Raw genomic sequence first — 18,460 nt, 5'->3', positions numbered from 1 at the left:
GCCTTCATGGTAAATCTTAACTATGGCTAACATCCTAATTTTAACCTTAACAAGGGCATGAAAATGACTTCTTTACAGTATTGCCTCAGTCCATCGAGGCATTAATTTATGCACAGCTGTACTCCAGCATTTCAGTGGAGTTAAAGTCTGGATTTTTGATTGGGACATTGTGGAGCCATGATTCTTTCTTTTTTTCATCCACTCTGTTGCAGATTTGCTGCTGTGATTGGAATCATTGTCCTATAGCATGAGCAGTTTGGGCCAAGCTTTAGCTGTCACATCTGACTCTACAGAGGAGTTCATGGTTGACTCAGTGAGTGTAAGGTGCCAGGTTCTATGGCCTGAAAACAAGCTCAAATCTTCCCCCCTGCATCACCATGCTTGGACAGCTGGCTTGAGGTGTTTGTGCTGATATGCCATGTTTTGGTTTTCACCAAATGTGTTGCTGTGTGTTATGATCAAACATCGTCACATTAGGCTTGTCTGGCCAGCAGACATCATTCCCTAAGTCTTGTGGTTAGTTGAGATGCAGCTTGGCAAACTTCACAGTGCTGTCATTTTATTCTTGAAGAGAGGAGAATTTCTCCTACCAATCCTTTCAAACAAGTCATACTTGTCATAAATTTTTTAACTAAATTGTCGTGGATTTTAACACTTAACATGCTAACATGTCTGACACACAGCTCTTGGGTTTTTCACAATTTCTTTGCACAGTATGAACTTGGGGTGAATTTGGGGCATCCATTCCCAGGTAGGTTGTGGCATTGTTCTCACAAACACCTGAGTGCTCCAGACCAGCAAACTGCCAATATGTCTGCTTTTATTGAGGAGCTCCCACTTGCTGATAATCAGTTAATCAAGTGCATTTAATTAGCAGTGTCTGGCTGCTACTTATCCTCTTGGTTTTTATGTAAGCAGTAGTTACACAGCTTATTTTATTGCCATGATATGGGTTCGAGTATTTGGACATCTTATTTCTGTTTTTATTAGTCTCAAGGAAATGCACAATCATAGTTTTAAGGCTCAGGATTTAAGGCTCAAAACCACTTTGGCCTTTGAACACTTCTGTTTTTTGACTCCTACACCCCAAAAGGACAAATTATACAATTAGCTGTCCTAAATAATAGCAGCATGAAAAGGCAAAAGGTACGTTTTTAACACAGCAACCACATTTTAATGTCAGAAGTCAGACTGAACAGTTTAGTTCAACTTGTGAGGAGACCTGTAAAAAGCATTTAAACTGGCAGAATGTGACTTTATATCTGGTGCTCCACTGGTTTAGATAAGAGTAATCAGCTGTTCTTCACAATCGAAAACACCTCTACACTGAACCACACAGTAGATTAGCATTGAACAAAAGTTTTGTTTAAACAGCAAATTTGCTGGTGTCTCTCCGAATGGCAAAGACTATTTTTTGAGGTGCAGAGGTAGAGAAAGTATCACCTATCAGATAACAAATAGAAAAAATGTCCACAGAATATATTTTTAAATATGATATTTAGGTAACAAAGGTTAAAACAGTTCTTATCTCCAGCCTTTACAGAATGGGATTAGATTAGGAGCAGAGACGATAAGATAGAATTGAACACGGTAAAACAGGATTAATTTGAAATTAATGAAAGGTGATGTTGATATCTGTGCTGCTGTGAATGGCTGGGAGAAATCCTGCCAGAACCAGAGACCAAAGATAAGTGCTAGCAGGGAGGGAATCACACTGAAAAATGGGAAATGACAGAGCAAAATGGAGGGGATAGAATAGACACACAGAACAAGATGGCTGAGTGGGTAGCACTGATAGAAAAGGTTGTGACTTGTGATTAGGGCACAGAGGATGAAAGGAGTCAGAAGAAAAAGAGCACAGACGGAGAATGAGTCTGGCTGATTGGTTTCCATGGTAACTGCTGATGAGGTGTGTAGGGCTCAATAAAAGAGCAGGTCCTTCTGGCTTGGTATGGATCACTGTCACACACACACACACACACACACACACACACACACACACACACACACACACACACACACACACACACACACACACACACACACACAAAAGATGTGGAGGGACATGCTTGATAGGTATTGTCAAACCTGTTCCTACTGCAGGACAGTGAGAAATTATTAACATTCTTCATTTATGCAATTTAAAAATATACATCACTTAGCAACAACATTACAACTACTGCCAGCAGAAATAAATAACACTGATTGGCACATTACAGGGCAGTGCTCTGCCAGGAATCCTCAGGTGCTGGCATCAATGTGGATGTTACCCAGTCTAAACATGCTTCACACTAATAACACACCCCCATGGCTTCCTCACTACACTGGTTTGCCCCACTGTAACGCATAAGGTGCTTAATTATTGCTCAGGGTTGCACGCCCCATCCTGTAACCCTGAGATTTGAAAATCTCTGCTGCTTGTTCCTGATGATACGACAGGGCAACCTTAGAGGTCCCATGTCTGTGCGATGACAGGTTAGAGCTATACAATACCAAACTGATGGTTTCAATGTAATAGTTGATCTGCGCATCCAACTCCCATATTATGACATCCAGAAGAACTCTGTTAAACCACAGTCTTTTGTTTGTTTGACAATATAAAAGCTGGACAGTCTGAAAAGTGAAAACAATGGGGAAGTGCCTTAAACATGAATTCTTCTTTGTTGCCTTTAGGAAGCAGTAGGTGTAAAAGCAAAAAATATTTCTGGTATTAAAGAACTTTTACTTTGCCCATAGCAAGCCCTTTCTCAATGGTGTGTTAGTTAGCTAAATCCAATCTGAAAATGCTTTTTAAAGCTACAAGTTTCTGTTCATTTATCAAAGGCCTCAGTATTTCTGTTTATCCATTTTTCTATGACTGGTTAGTGAGTAACTACTACTTCCCAACTAACCAGCCAAACAACTCCTGGAAACCTATTTGTGAAATAGTAACTGTAGTTTGCTCACACTGCTTCCTATGGGTCAGTAAGCAGATTAGGCACTGTAGCAATAATTGTGGTTACTCACCATGGCTGGTAATCATTATCATTCATTATTTTTGAAGTAATTGATTAAGAATTTATTTGTTGTCTTTTCTTTCTTTCTTTTTTTTCTTCAGTTTCAGACAGGAATTAAATTCACCATGAACTGGAATAAACTGGGATACAGGATGGCAGTAGTATCCTGTGAAGGTAAGCATGGCGAGCAGCAGTTGCCCAGTGACAACTAAGAATAAACATGAATTAAAACCTACCAAAGTAAGAGTGAGGTCTGTCCTTGCATTTCAAATTACATTCTGTCATCAAGAATTCTTCCTGTTTGAATTTATCCTTTCAGTCACAGTTGGCCGTTGTCTCTGGAAGCATGCTCGTACCTCTTGATTGGCTAAGAGCCGTTGAAATCTGTAGTGTCTGTTGATTTCATTTGCATGTCCATGTCACATTACTAAATGCTATAGGCAGCTTGTAGTATCCAGAGAAGTAGCAACACAAACCCTTGACAATCACAGAATATGCAGTCATCTCCAAGAATCATCCCCTGCAACATAAACTGCTAAAGCACCTCACAATCAATAATGTAATGTTATTTAAGGCAGTGTAGAGGCTCAATAGTTAACACTGTCAATTTACAGTGAGAAGCTCCAGGGTTGGGAACTTGAATGCATGGAAAACATCCAGGTAAAATTATGAATGTAACTTGGACTCTTTGAACTAACAATGGGTTTGTTATTGTAGCTGTGTCTTTGAATTTAAACCACACAGGCAGCTGTCATAATATATGGAAGTTTGGGCAAGAAAACTCTGGTAAGTTTTTTTTTCCTTGCTTGCTTAGAAGGCACCTTCTAATGCCATATTTTAGACGTAAGAGTTAGAAAACCACTGTTCTGCAAAAAAAAACAACCAACTTTGATGCCTCAAAAGAAATTCGACCCTTAAAAAGCAGTGGGAGAGAAAAAAAAGCTCTGTGATGTTTTCTGTCTGCTTAGCAACAGTATCAGTAATGAGACAACCCAGTTTATACAGTGACTCAGTGCTGTGATTTCCAACTTGCATCAATATAAGTCTGTTGTAAGGGTATGTCTAACTGTAGAATGACTTGTAAACACTATTTATCTCTAGAGTATTTCTGCATCTAGTATTACCATTTATCAGGGATGAATGTTTTAGTAGATCATCCACTGCCATGTCATTCCCATTGCCATTTTACAGAAAGATCATCATCAAACAAAACACATCAATCTAGTCAAAAGAAGGAAAAAAATCCCCAAACTTCTTTTCCAAATAACAAAAGTCTGTTTGTAGCTTGACAACCACAAATACATACATGCAGTTATTTTCTGTGTACTTTTTCAATATGCTTTAGACATAATGAAGCTCAGTGAATCCAGGGGAAAAATTCTAAAACATTAAACAGACGGAAAATTAACAAAACAAGAAGGATTTTTAGAAAACACATTCTCCTCCAAGGCCTGTGCCCTGTTTTGCAATTATAGACAAAGAAATTCATATCCATCCCAAAACTCAATTGGATTCTTTCTTTACCCATGCTCAGTCATGGAGAAGACAAACAAACAGCTCTCATTCTGGCAGAAAAGTAAATCTGGGCAAACTCAACTGGCTACAAGTAAAGTAAGAAAACTGTGAAGACAAATAGAGAATCAACAATCGAAAGACGAAAATAAAGAGAATTAAAAGAAAAAGCAGGTGCCATGTATTAGTAGCCTAAAACAGTATGTTTAACAGAGGTGGGAGGTAACGAACTGTACTTAGTTAGAATTTTCAGGCATCTGTACTTTACTTGAGTATTTATTTTTCTGACAACTTTTTACTTTTACTTCCTACATTTTTAAACAAATATCTCTACTTTCATTTTTAAAACAGGCTCATTACTTTCGGTTTGACACGTTTGAGGGGAGGGGAGAGCCCGTACTTTTTCACTTTTACTCGAATAGAAGTTAACTCAGTACTTCAGCTTTTACTGGAGTATGTTTTAACACTAGTATCTGTACTTCTACTTAAGCACAGGATGTCTGAGTGAAGTAACTAGGAGTATAGAAAAGTACCAATTCAAAATTGCTTCCCCAAGACTGCTAGCTATACTATGCTCCCTGCATCAGTGACCAATCATTACTAACACAGTGAAAAGACCACATGATTAAATTGTCTTCATTAGTTTATTATATTTCAAGTTATGTTAAATGGTGCACATCTACAATATAGTATTTCACATGTGTGTCAAAATGAGTCCTGTTTAATATTACAGTGTTAGCTTAATTAGCTAGCTTACAGCGGTGGATTAATTCTGCTACCAATAGTTGCCATAAATGGGGAGCCAGTTATTCTTAAATACAGAATTAACAGTTCAAGAATTTAGATGGAGGCAGGACTTAGCAAACAATCCGTTTGCTGTCCCTCATTAGTGCTCCACCAGTATTGTAATTTTCAATGCAGTAATGAATTTGGCTAATAGCTCATAACTTTGCAGCTGTGCCATACAAGATTTAAATCATTCTATTGTTTAAACGTTGCTTAATTTGATATATATAAATATAAAATAATAGCTTTAGAAGCCTTAAGCTTCTCTCCCATGCCAAAGAAACCCTTTTTTTCACTACTCTGCCTCTACAGGTAACAGCTGCTGGCCTCCTTTCTTTCAACTCGAGTACTTGCCAGGCTTCTCTATCACAGTGCAATCATACACATACAGACACACATAGATGAAGAGTTAGTAAGGGAATTGACTGAGACCTGAGGGCTGAGCACCAGTGTGTGGGAGGCATATGGCGGAGTGGCCTAATGGAGAGCTTTTAGAGTGTATTATAACCAAAGACACCAGTGTTTCATTGGTAGCCTGATGAAGGAGTTGGCTAGTGTAACTACATTATTCAGGTCCCCCTTTGAAACAGTTTGGTACAGTAGGTGCACAGCGCAAATTTGCTGAGCTGTTCAGATAAAGGGCAGCAAAAGGACACCAGGATCCCCCTTTATTTCTTACTCTTGCATCCACATATAAAACAATGAATGCACTAACAGCTGAAGAAAGGAAAACAACAGATCTCTAACACACCCATTGAGTGTATGGATGAACAAGCATTTCAAAAATTGGACATTTCTGCATTGCAAATCCTTTTTTGGTTGATTTTATGAGATATTGAAATATTCTAACATACTGGGATTATGAGTTCACTTATTTCACACATAAAGTGATATTTCACTTTACATGCAGTGCATGTATAGAATGTGATAAAGTTTAATTTTTGAATTCAATTATAAGGAGCAAACCCTTTTGTGCTATTCTAATTTTCTGAGATGTACTAGTACTGTATTACACTGTCACATTGAATTGAAAATGTGCATCATAAGGGTGTGTTTAGATCTGACTGAGTTATGTCTGCAGGAAAGGATGAATTTTGACAGAAATCAGCAGGCAAAACAAGAAATAACTTGTTTTTGGAAAAACAGCAACTGTCAGTCTTTTTCACCTCACATACTGTGTTTTGTCTCATGTCTGTTTTTGTGTTTTCTTCACTCTTCGACTCTGCCGTGTCCTCTAGAGAGGTGCATTTCATTTCAAAAACTTCACCTAGTTCAAAGTTTCCTTTAATGAGACCCATCTGCAGATAAAGTGCAAATTATATCCAGCACATACACTGTGCGCTGCACATGTATTGTCAACACTAAACAGAATCCTAATGTTTAAATCCAAAAGGATGCTGTGGTTGCACCTGGAAAGCAATGGTGAAAACAGCTTCTCTTATCTGTAACAGAACAATGCTTTAACTGCAAAGACTGCTCCCTAAAAAGCTGATGGTTGGCTTAGCTGAAGCCAATGAGCTTCAGGACCGCTAGCTTTGTCTAATTAGATTGCAGATCGTCTGATTACCTCACCAGTTTGTGCTTTTCACCACCTCAGTTTCAAATGGGTGAAAGCTCTGGGACTTCCACAGCCCTCTGAGTCATCTGTCTGACTGTTCTCACAAACAATGTAGAGCACCCTTTCCACAAGGGATGTAGCGGTGTGTGTGTCCATGCATGTTAGCGTGTTTTTCTGAAAATTTTCAGCCTGCCACAGAAAATGACCTTTGGTGTGCCCAAACCTAAATCCTGCAGTACATCAGCTGAAAATCCACTATGTCTCTGCTGTGACATCCACAACTACCTCGATGAATCATGCAGTTCACAAATGTTCTGGAAAAAACCTCAGCATGCCACAGAACAACTGTAGCCACTTTACCAAGCCACCACTTCCCCTGGTGCTGGAACAGAGCAGAGCGCGTGACACAAAGTGAGAATGTCAGCAATTTGCTGAGCTGTCCCAAACTCCACTGTTGAGAGCCTGAAAAAATGTTACCGCTGAGGCTGAGCCTGTAGGGATGTAAAGAGATGAAAGCGCTTAAAGCTGGGCGTTAAATAGTGAGTCACTTCTCAGGTCTCTCCTCGCTAACACGATGGGCAATCTCAGAGATAAACCTGGAGTCAGCATGAAACAGGAGATTTGGTCAAGCTTTTTGCATGATCTGCAAAGTGAGGTGAGGAGTTTTCTGGTGATTTCATCAGTTCTATTGAAAACCGTTTTCCTTCCTAGTGTAACACAGGATTAGTGCAGAAACTGCAAGCCATACATCAGCATGTCCATACTGCTTACCTCCACAAACAGAAAGCAGGGAACGATGGAGCTGCTGCTCTTCACGCCCGGCTTCTCCTCCACGGCCATCCCTCTCTTTGTTTCTTTGAACATCCCCCTGAACAGGCCCAACTTTCTACCACCTTATCCTGAAAGAGAGAGAGAGAGTAAGTCAGATGAGTGTGCTTGCCAGCCCTGAGGTCATGCCCAGAGTGCAAGATTAAGTAAAATCCATTCAGGACAAACGAGCTTTGGATAGATCTGAAGCTTTCTTTGATGTCTTTTTTTTTGCTGTTATTTCATATGCTTCTATTGTTATTTTGTTGCAAACTCTAAGAGCAGATTGTACCCAAAGCCCTAACATTAGTACACCTACTCTAATGAGCTCACCAGCCATGCTGTGAGCCATCATTTACATTCGATTTTTTAAATAAATGTATTCATTTGTCTTCCTTTTACTGACGTTCTGCCACTGACTGTGAGTAAATATTATTTTGCATTATTGCAGTCTGAATTTAAAAAGGGAAAAGCGTGCTGTCATACATTTCATTCATACTATTTGCACAAAATCTAAAGATTTAATATATATATAAGAGTGAGAAACACACAAAGATTTTCTCAGAATAGGTCATTTTTGATGATTTTGCTCATTTGTCTAAGAAGTTAGAGATCATATTTCTCCCATGTTAAATTATCTTCATTGGCTCCCTGTTAAATTTAGGATTGAATGTAAAATCTTTCCACACGTCCTGAATAATCATAACTTAAAGACCTTGTAGTACCTTATTATTCTAATAGAGCACTTGGCTCTCACACTTCAGGCTTAGTTGTGGTTCCTAGAGTTTTGAGAAGAGTTCCTTATCTCTCTGTCCTCGTGTTTTTCCCCTTATCTCTTTCCCCTCATGGGAGAGGACTGCCCGTCCCTTAGCCTGGTTCTGCTGTCTCTGTCTGTTTAAGGGGATTTCTTCCTTCCCTTTGTCATTAAACACTCGTTGGGGTTTTCTATCTAATATTGTTGAGTGTCTTCTATTTATATCACCTGCAGATTTTTGCTGTTATAAACTGGAACTATATAAATGAAATTTAATTGAACTAACTGCACAACAGAGTGGTCTACACATGTCCCAGGAATTTTATGTAATAAAATCCCAGAAATACTGTTTCAAATGCATAGCTGGTACAATATTGGCATAAAGCCACAACAGCCCACCAAAGCTAGTTGTAGAGACAGACAACATTACCCAGACAATACAGTTTATTCAAGATCGCGATTTAATGAGTGTAAACAATTTAATTTCTGGGAAGAACATATAGTGTATTTGGATGTGTTTCTTTTGTTTGTAGAGACTGCAGAAATCATAGAGCTGTGAATAGTGTGAATAGTAGGTTTTGCCAGCACTGGGTTGTAAGGAGGTTTTACACAATTGTTGAACTATTCCTTTTTTGGTTGTTTTTTTTCCATTCAGCAATCAACTGCAAGTAGTTGAGCAACCACTTTGGATTGCAAGTGGACAGAATCACAATCATAGCCAGCTTAGACTGACTGCAATTTGGGAACATTTGCAAATAACTGCCTTCTAATTTCTAACCACAGACAGATTGCCAACACTATGCAATTCTTCGGAGTCAACCTGTGCAATGAGGGCAACTAGTATTTGATCTTTCTCTTTGCAACAGGAAACTTGACTACACTAGCTGCAAATTGGTTGTATTTTTGTTATATTCCCATATAAACGCAAGGCTGCAGAGCACCTATGTCATCTTGCAGTTAAATTGTTGTCCTGCAGCAACTACTTCACTCTTTGCAGAGGAATTTCTGAATTTCTGTTTCAGGTCTATGAGCTTCTGGCTGGACTATATTTTCATTTCTGTTTAATGAGAATTAAACAGACTGACTCTGTCTTGTTGCAGTTTTAGCACCTTCTCCTGACTGTGAATGAGCAGACCATGTCCTAACACCCATTCAAATGCAACAACATTGCAAGTTCACTGCAAACATTCACAATAATTTTAGTCATGCCATTGTCTGAAACCAGTTTTCCCCAGTGTCACTGTAACATATCCCACAATCTACAATCTATCTGTGTCTTTATTAGGGAAAATACAGTGACACACATTTCAAGAAAAATGAGGACAGAAGGGAAAAATCTTTGTGTAAAAAACACAAAAAGACAAGGATTGTGAGATTGTACGTGCCAGCAGCATGTACAGTCTGATTTCTGTTGTCACATCCAACGTGAGTAGGAGTGCTCAGCTACAGTTAGTGTTGTCTTTCTGGTTTTATGACATTATCGTTTCTAAAAATGTCACAGGCTTGATATAGACCCTGAAATTTCCTGTTGTCAAGTTCACTTTAAACACACATAAAATACACAGACAGTAGATGAGAGAAGACAAGCAGTAAGAAATAAAAGATTTTCTTCTTTGTTTTGTTTTTTTGCCCAGAAGTTATCAGATTGACCTCTATCCTGTTGGTGAGTAGTGTGTTAGGTGCCGGACAGCTTTCCTCCTCCTAAATTCTTCTGCACTGGTGGAAAGAATAGGCCTGAGGGATGAATAAGGCATGAAGCCAAGCTCTTAGCAGCCCCCAGAACAACGCAATGTGCCAACCAAGACTGCTTTTAGAGACGGTTGGTTGTCTGGTTGTGTGTGTCTGTACAGCTGTGGGTATGTGATACTTGTCCAAAAAAAAGTAACTGTCAGGGTGAACAAGCAGAAGCCCCAGGTAATGGAAACCAGCAGTGAGGAGGAGAAGAGAGAGAAACAGAAATAGAGGGAAGAATCGTTCCTGTTACTTCTCCTCTGGAGGCTGATGGGAAGTGTTACTTTGTGTTTCATTTCCGTGGTGGGAGGCAGCACAATGAGACTCTCTCCTACAGTTTGGCCACCGGGTGGAAAAGTGAGTTGGCGGTAGCAGATTTCCTGTAGATGTAGTCCTGGGAGAAACTACTCAGGTGGCCAATGATGAGGCGGAGAAGCTTTTAATGATTAATATCTAATAAGTGGGACATCAAGAACGGGAATAATAAAACCTGTCACGTTCCTTTGGGGTATAAGCAAACTTCTGAGCCATCCCATTTGATATCGCTATTATATTTTTTCTCAGAAGTGTTCTCCAAGTGCTGATTTGGGTGGCAGGTTTGCAGCTTAATTAGTATGGGAAAATCTGTCCGCTGCTCAGCATGCAGCACAAAAACAGAGCCAGAGGCTGACATGGATCTTTTTAGTCTTACTGTCCTTGCATCAGGTCAAGAGCATTAATCAGTGCTGTGCAGGTTATTCGAAGAATCTGCAGCCTTTTTGCATAAATCTCACAGCTTTAGATATTCTGACACAAAAAAATAGTGCAGCAACATTAATTAGAATGTATGAATGTATGTAAAATGTATCAGATCATCCCAAGCCATGCAAAGCTAATGACTTACTATATTCACATTATCCATCCATCCGTTTTCTCAACCGCTTATTCAATTCAGTATCCAGTCAGGCTGAAGCTTATCCCAGCTGTCACAGGGTAAAAGAGGGGGAGGCCCTGGATAGATCTGTATTTACATCATTAATTGGAGATTATGTATCTGAATTTTAGGAGCGGGATCACGCCTCCAAACACGCTCCTTCCTTTTGCCATCTATATAGGTTCCCCCCAGCAGGGCCGTGCAGAGAGGTTTAAAGGGGCGGGTGCTCAAAGTTAAAAAGGGGCACATTGAAGCAGGCTGAATAACAACAACACACATTCATCAAGAATCTAATATGGGCAACAAGGCAAAGCAAACGTCGCCGATGTTTTACCTGATGGGTACATGGTAAATGGCCTGCATTTGTATAGCGCTTTTCTAGTCCTTAAGGACCCCAAAGCGCTTTACAATACATTCAGTCATTCACACACAGGCGATGACAGCTACATTGTAGCCACAGCCATCCTGGGGCGCACTGACAGAGGCGAGGCTGCCGGACACTGGCGCCACCGGGCCCTCTGACCACCACCAGTAGGCAAACACGGGGTTAGTATCTTGCCCAAGGCTATTTGGCATGCAGCCAGGAGGCAGCCTGGGATCGAACCACCGACCTTCTGATTAGTGGCTGACCTGCTCTGCCACCTGAGCTACGGCCACAGTACAATGTTGCTGTTGAGGGGTTGCTGCTCCTGCTGCTGATAGTGCTGGAGGGCAGGGCTGTGCTGAGACTGTAGACATTAAAAAGTCCATAGGAGAGATGGTAGCTGATTAAACAAGTATCATGAGATAATAACAAAATGCAAAGATTGGTGACAGCGCTTAGAACCATAAGGCAACAAAAAACTGTGAGAAATAATTTAGGCTCTGCCTGTGAATCACTCTTTGCTTCTCTTCTTCCTTCCATCCCATCATTTCATATATCACTCTCCACTTGCTGTCCATCTGAAAACAAGGCACAACTTGCTATTGCAATAAACTATAAAGCGCTATATAAATACAGGCCATTTACCATTTACCATTTACCATATAATCTAATTATCCACACCTAACAACTCTTGCACTTAATCTAAATGATGACAGAAAAATGTTATAGCCCTGCCTTTAGTAGCCTCACACAGCTCCTACTGTTTCCTCCTCATGTCCTTACCAGCCATGTCTGGACAATGTTATATCATGAGTAATATTTTTTTTTAAAAATCCATCTAAATAAAACACACACATGCACGCACACACAGTGACATTTTAGACCTTCTTCAGAATACTGTATATACTATGGGCATCCTTACATTATTATTTATTACTAGAGCTACAATAATAAAGCAATGAGGAGGGGGAAGTAATAAATATGAAATAATGTCATTATGATGATTCCATTTGTTTCACTATCCACTCTGTGCAGGGCAAAGCTTATTACATTTTTAAACTGTAGAGATACAATAATGTTACTGCTGTAACATCCAAATTTTGTCTTATTTAAAATATAAATCTAATATAATCTGCTTCTTAATGTATGTTCTTTAAAATACAGCGTGTGTTTTTTAAAATATTATAATAATGCATAATTATGTGGACATGCATATTAGATCGTTTTTTAGTGAAATATAACCCCTTGTTTCAGTTCGTCAGCTGCAACAAGACAGCTTACCAACGTGTACGTAATAAGCTAATACTCCTGTGTGCTATACACTACAGTGTACGCTGTACACCTACTTACTGGTTTTGTAGCATCAGTCTGTGACTCTGAGTTAACTTGTGTTTCTCCTACAGCTCCGGACCGCTAAAAATGCGCGTGCTCTTTGTGAGCTCGTTCCCGGCTCGTAACCAGCGCGTTCTGCCGTCGAGGGCGATCATTGGTTAAATGTGATCATGTGACTGATGCAAGCCAGATCCTTTTATTTAGCAAAACTGTGATTAATAGTTAGATATTATTGTTGAGGGGCACAGACAGGACTCCGCACGCACACACACACACACATTAAAAATAATAATAATAATAATTAAAAAAAAAAAAGTTGCCTCAACAAAAGGGCACTTTGGGCACCCATCAGGAAAGGGGCGGGTGCTCAAGCCCCTCTAGCCCCCCCCTCTGCACGTGCCTGCCCCCCAGTTCTGCAAACTGTTCATTCTCGTTTACGTGCCCCACCCTCCTTGTTCTCAATTCTTTAACTGCCTCAGCTTACAGAGTAGAGATGGACCGATTTACATATCGGTATCGGTCTGATACTGACCTAAATTACTGGATTGGATATCGGAGAAAAATAAAAAATGTAATCCGATCCATTAAATATCACGAAAGCACCTCACAAAACTTGCAACACACCGTAACTCGCCTCAGAACGTTAGCACGTCGGAGCAGTAGGCATCACGTGATAGAGTGGCTGTGGCATGCCGGACCTTCGCTAGCAACCCGGCATTTCATCTCCGACAAAGTTATCGCCGAGAGAAGTAAAGCAAGTGTGTAAGTCCATCTCTGAATGTTTGTAAAGCATTCCTGCGTTAAGCTTAACAAACGATATATGGAGCGACTGCCTCTTCTTGCTGCTACTTCAATCATGAAACTGCTTAATGATCAGCTGATCGGCTTTTCTGTCGCGAGTCCGTCTCTCTTGTTTGTTTCTGGCCCACTTTGCACCAGAAAGAGGAAACCAGCGGATAAACAACAGCAGCACATTTAAGCTTGATAAGCTGTTGTTAGAATTTATTTAATATTACTTTCTACATCAGGATCTTTTTCTATGTAGCTCACGCTGGTAACTGTGCAGGGGCGGATGTAGCAAAGTTTAGCCAGGGGGGCCGATAGGGCATTAACAGGGAAAAGGGGGCACAAAGACATACTTTTCTTTCTTATTCTCATTTAAAATGTCTAGCTTTTAATAAATAATTATCTGACACCCAAAGTTTTAATTTGATGTAAAATGAATAGAAGTCAATTACTGTATATAGTAAGTCTAATATACCCTAGTAAGCTATAGTACTTTTTCCTTTGGGAAGGTACCATCTGTGCAGTCTGCAATTTTGTTGAAGAAAGATGTTGAATCTATTTAATATTTTAATATATTGAAAAATAATTGATTTCTGTGCATTTTTTTCCACACTGCATCAAATTAAGGTTGATTACGTCGATTAAGCATCACGAGGTGGAGCGTGAGGGGTGGTTCCCTATTTTTTATTTATTTATTTTTGTGGTTGCTGGGAGTTGGAATCCTATTAGTTAGGTTGCTTAATATTTACGCTAAGTACTCTTTAAAATACCAGAATAGGGAGGATGGTGTAGGTTTAAGTTTATTAAATTGATCAGTATTGCTGAACTATGAAATATTTTTTTTTACATACAGGTATAACAGAATAGCTTTAGTGTAGTTGTTGTTTTAAACTTGAGTATGAACTTATACAAAATGCAGCAAGATATTTAAAAAAAACAGTTTTGTTGATTAAAAAACACTATATTGGATTCATATCGGTATCGGCAGATATCCAAATTTATGATATCGGTATCGGACATAAAAAAGTGGTATCGTGCCATCTCTATTACAGAGCTCTGGCTTCAGGCTTTATTGGAACCGATACCAATAGCTTGATTTGATAAGGCTTGGGACCATTCGGATCCGCACTACACCAGTGTCTGCTTCAGGGGCCTGTGAAGGGGAGCACTCCACCACCTTGAAAGAGCTCTGTGTGCATTAAGATTATGCAGTCTCTTGATCGGTCAGGCTAAGAGGTGGATATTTCCCTTTGGGAGACCAAAAGATTTTGATGATTTTGATGATTGCAAGCAGAAGTTTGATCCTCACAGTCCATGCAGTGTGTTAACTGAAAGCAGGGAAGTGATATAAACTCGAGTGTATCCTTTGATGAAATGGGAAAAAGTTGAGTCAGAACACGTATTTAAGAATTTTTTGAATCAGTGGCCCAAAGGGTGATTCTGGATTAATAAATGTAATGTGCATTTGACAGACTAACAGAGATACAAATGATTCTGTGAAGATTTCATGCAATTATGTAGCGACTGGAGATGCCTTGTGGTCAGAACTTGGTCAGCACTACTTGAAATAAAAAAGCTGGAGACAGCAGCATAGTAACATTACCACCACTGGCATTTTGAAGGTATAATTACAAAGAAATGCAGGCATGTTGTAGTATACTGGGCTCAGACTACACAATATTATTGTCATGATAATCACCAAGTCAGATTAGAGCATTATAGAGACATAAAATCGTCTTTTGCTCCCCAAGCAATCATGCTTGACCCCTTAAAAGATACCAGTGGGTAGGACTTGGCAATTTATGATGCAGGCTGTCTACTCAATTTTACAGTTCTTGAACTGATGTCCTGCGTGACTTGAATTGACCAAAATTGGGCTGGTATTGTGCAGTCTGAACCTGGCAACAGATAAACAGGATATACTGCAATTTATATCCTTTTTCTCCAGCAAAGTGGAGCCCTTTATATTGAGATTTGTTTGGAGAGAGAGGAAAAGAAGATCTTATACCCTGATGCAGTTTTGGAGGGAAAAAAAGTGTCAATGACTTCTTAGTTCTTAGATAACTGCAATCAGCAGGTCATACATAACTGATCCACCTCGAACTGCAATTACTTACGTTCTTGAAAAAGTGAGCCTGTGGCAGTCATTTAGAAATGCTGGTTAAAATCTGTTTCTGTATAGCAGAGTGAGTGCATGAAAGTGAGAAGCGGTCCAGCTGGTTGTTTAAAAGGTCCATGTGAAAAGGGGCCTAATCGAATAGTCCATCTATCAATTAGAGAAAATGAAATCAACCTGTCAGCAGACACAATGATGGTGAGAAACTCCCAAAACAGACCAGAGACAAAGAGACTTTGTTGCATAGCCACACACACCAGCAATACACCCATCGGAATATAAAACATGAGAGAACTGAAATCAAAATGGTGGAGATGAGAGAAGCAAAGGGAGCAGCAGAGGGGAAAGTTGAATTAACACTAGCAAGCACACACACACGCCTGCACTTCAGGGGGAGCAGGACATTTGAATCGTCTGCTGCTCTGAGGACTCCCGTCAAAGAGTAGAGACCCAGGCAGCCATATGTCCTCTCTTTTGCCTCTGCAGTCCACCACCCTGCCCCAGGACATCCCTGTGCATGTAAGCACACACTTAGACACAACCTCTCTCTCTATTACACACACACACAAAAGCTAATTGGGCAAAACAATCTGGATCATGCTCACTCCTGCTTTACCAAAGCATGCTCTTGCATGTCTTTTTATGCAAAAATCCACATTTGTGCAGCGGTAACATGAGAGGATGTGCAGCAGCAATGCAGCGTTAAAATACCAACTGTCAGTCACCCGTTCCTCTATTTCATGTCTGCACCACAGCCAAAGACATACACGAGCTGCAAACGAAATATCCAAGACTTTGTCAGCAGAGTATTACTCTGTATTTTGGACACTGTTTTGGACCATTTGCATGGAGTCAGGTGCCAGAACATGCGATCAGAGCAAACTGTCGAATACCTCAGCTCGCTTTTGTGTGTGTTCAGTGTGTTGAGATTTATTTATTTTTTGTCCTGCAATTGTCAAACCACTCACTTGCAGTTCAGATTGCATGCACAGTCCTACTCAGCACGCTTCTTCCACACATAGAGGCTATGTGTGAACAATGCACCTATCCTGACACCTGAGTTGAGTCACAAACAAACAGCAAACATCCCACTCCTTTGACTAAGGGGCAATCCCTTATACTATTAAAAGAACAAAGTAAAAGGGTGAGAGTAAAACCATAATAGGATTTGCCCGGTGCTCAATAATTAGGGCTTCTGTTTGGGGAATACCACCGAGAGACACTCCCCCCACATTCACACGACTCTTAGAAGAAGCACGTAACAGCGGGTCTTTGACCGGTTAGGGTGCAGAAAATCCAACAGCGGCTGCTCCGTTACAGCATCCCGGGCAGGCATGCTGTTCAAATCATCCCGGCATGGGAGCGAGGAGAGGAAAGCCTCCCCGTCTGCCTCTTCATTCACCACTCCCCCTCCCTCCTTACCTTGGATCTGACGGTTGCCACGGCACCAGATTCCTAAGCAGTGGCCATGTCAGAAGAGATGATGAGGGGAAGTGGTGTGAAAATGTCCTTCCACCCAGGTGTCTGCCCCTTCTCTCTTTCTCCTCCTTCTCTTCCTCTTCTTCCTCTTCTCTCTCCTCTCCTCTCGCCTGCTCCACAGCAAAGCGTGAGAGAGCTGATGAAGGGGACGGCAGCAACAGCAGCAGAAGAAGCAGCAGCAGCGTCAGTCTCTAAATCTCACACACAAATACACATGCACACACACACAAACACACACACACGCTCACGCTCCTTTTAATTAGCTTGTTCCAACAACCAGCGATGACTAATAAATCAAGTGGCAGAAATCACCTCCTGTGCTCCGCTGATCGGATGAGGAGACACAGAGGACAGGGAGAGAGTGCAAGCACATGTGTTCGAGGAAGTAAGAGTGTGTGTGAGAGAGAGACAGTGATCTAGAGCATGAGAGAGGGGGAGAGAGAGAGAGAGAAGGAGAGAGAGGAAGGGAGGGCATGCATTGTGTGTCAGCTCATTTGTATTCAAAGCTTGTTTTGCCTCTCCATCCCTCCCCTTCTCTCTCTCCCTCCATCCATCCATCTCTTCCTTTATCTAACTCCCTCCATCCATTCTTGGTTTCTCTTCTTTTCCCCTTTTACTGTTCTGTCCTTTGTGCATTCACGTAAAGGACACAAACTTGACCGGAACATCAGAGGAAAGAGGGGTCAAGGAATTCCACAGATTTAAAAAAATGGGATGGAAGTGGAAAGGAAGGTTTCTCATGTGTGTGTGTGTGTGTGTGTGTGGAGGGGGGGGGGGGGGGGGGGTTGTTTGTTTGTTTATAAGGTTTCACAGCTGCATGCCTCCAGCAAAGCACACTCTGGATGTGGGTTAATGATACATGGCTGGCTATTGATCTAGGTCAGAGCTGGTAGCCGAGAGCCAGGCTGGACACTAGTGCACGTTTACCCCAGAGGTGAATGAAAGTTTGCTGTTATGCAGAGAAAAAAAATACAGAAATGCAATACAAGCTTGGCAAAATGTTTTTAGCAATCAGTATTTCATGTAGATTTTAAAGAAACAGACAATAAAACAGCAAAACAAGCATCTGACGGCCCCTTCTTCATAAAGCCCACCAGTTCTGAAGCAATGCTTCTCTGTAAAGGGTCAGGACAATGCCATACTGACAGCTGAAGACAGGAGCAGCAGTGGCAATGTAATGAAGAGAGTTGCAGAGAACTCTCATCGCTTTTGGATGAGACAGAAATATCTTAAAATTTCCCAAAATAAAAAACATATTGTTGTTATTAGCAGCAAATGAATGCCAAGAAAACAAATTTCCAGAGCCATTTCTTTGGCATTCGCTAC

The 18,460-nt window shown here is 40.6% G+C and overlaps 1 protein-coding gene across 4 annotated transcripts in view; it reads right to left on the bottom strand.

The window, feature by feature from the left end:
- The window catches only part of plppr2a (phospholipid phosphatase related 2a), an 87,097-nt gene extending 69,533 nt beyond the window's left edge, over positions 1–17,564 (bottom strand). For 2 of the 4 annotated variants that reach the window (XM_080906279.1, XM_080906280.1), the window contains exons 1-2: positions 17,078–17,564; positions 7,624–7,751 (exon numbers count right to left, since the gene is read on the bottom strand). In XM_080906279.1, the coding sequence (XP_080762405.1) occupies positions 7,624–7,716 (93 nt within the window). In that variant the 5' untranslated portion in view covers positions 7,717–7,751; positions 17,078–17,564. The remainder of the gene's footprint in view (positions 1–7,623; positions 7,752–17,077) is intronic. The other 2 variants (XM_080906278.1, XM_080906277.1) reach the window with 2 other exon arrangements.
- Positions 17,565–18,460: the final 896 nt, after the last annotated feature.

Source organism: Rhamphochromis sp. 'chilingali' (genome assembly GCF_963969265.1).
Source record: "Rhamphochromis sp. 'chilingali' genome assembly, chromosome: 15".
NCBI lineage: Eukaryota > Metazoa > Chordata > Actinopteri > Cichliformes > Cichlidae > Rhamphochromis > Rhamphochromis sp. 'chilingali'.
Note: the sequence above shows the minus strand (reverse complement) of the source record. Positions and strands in the feature narration are given on the sequence as shown.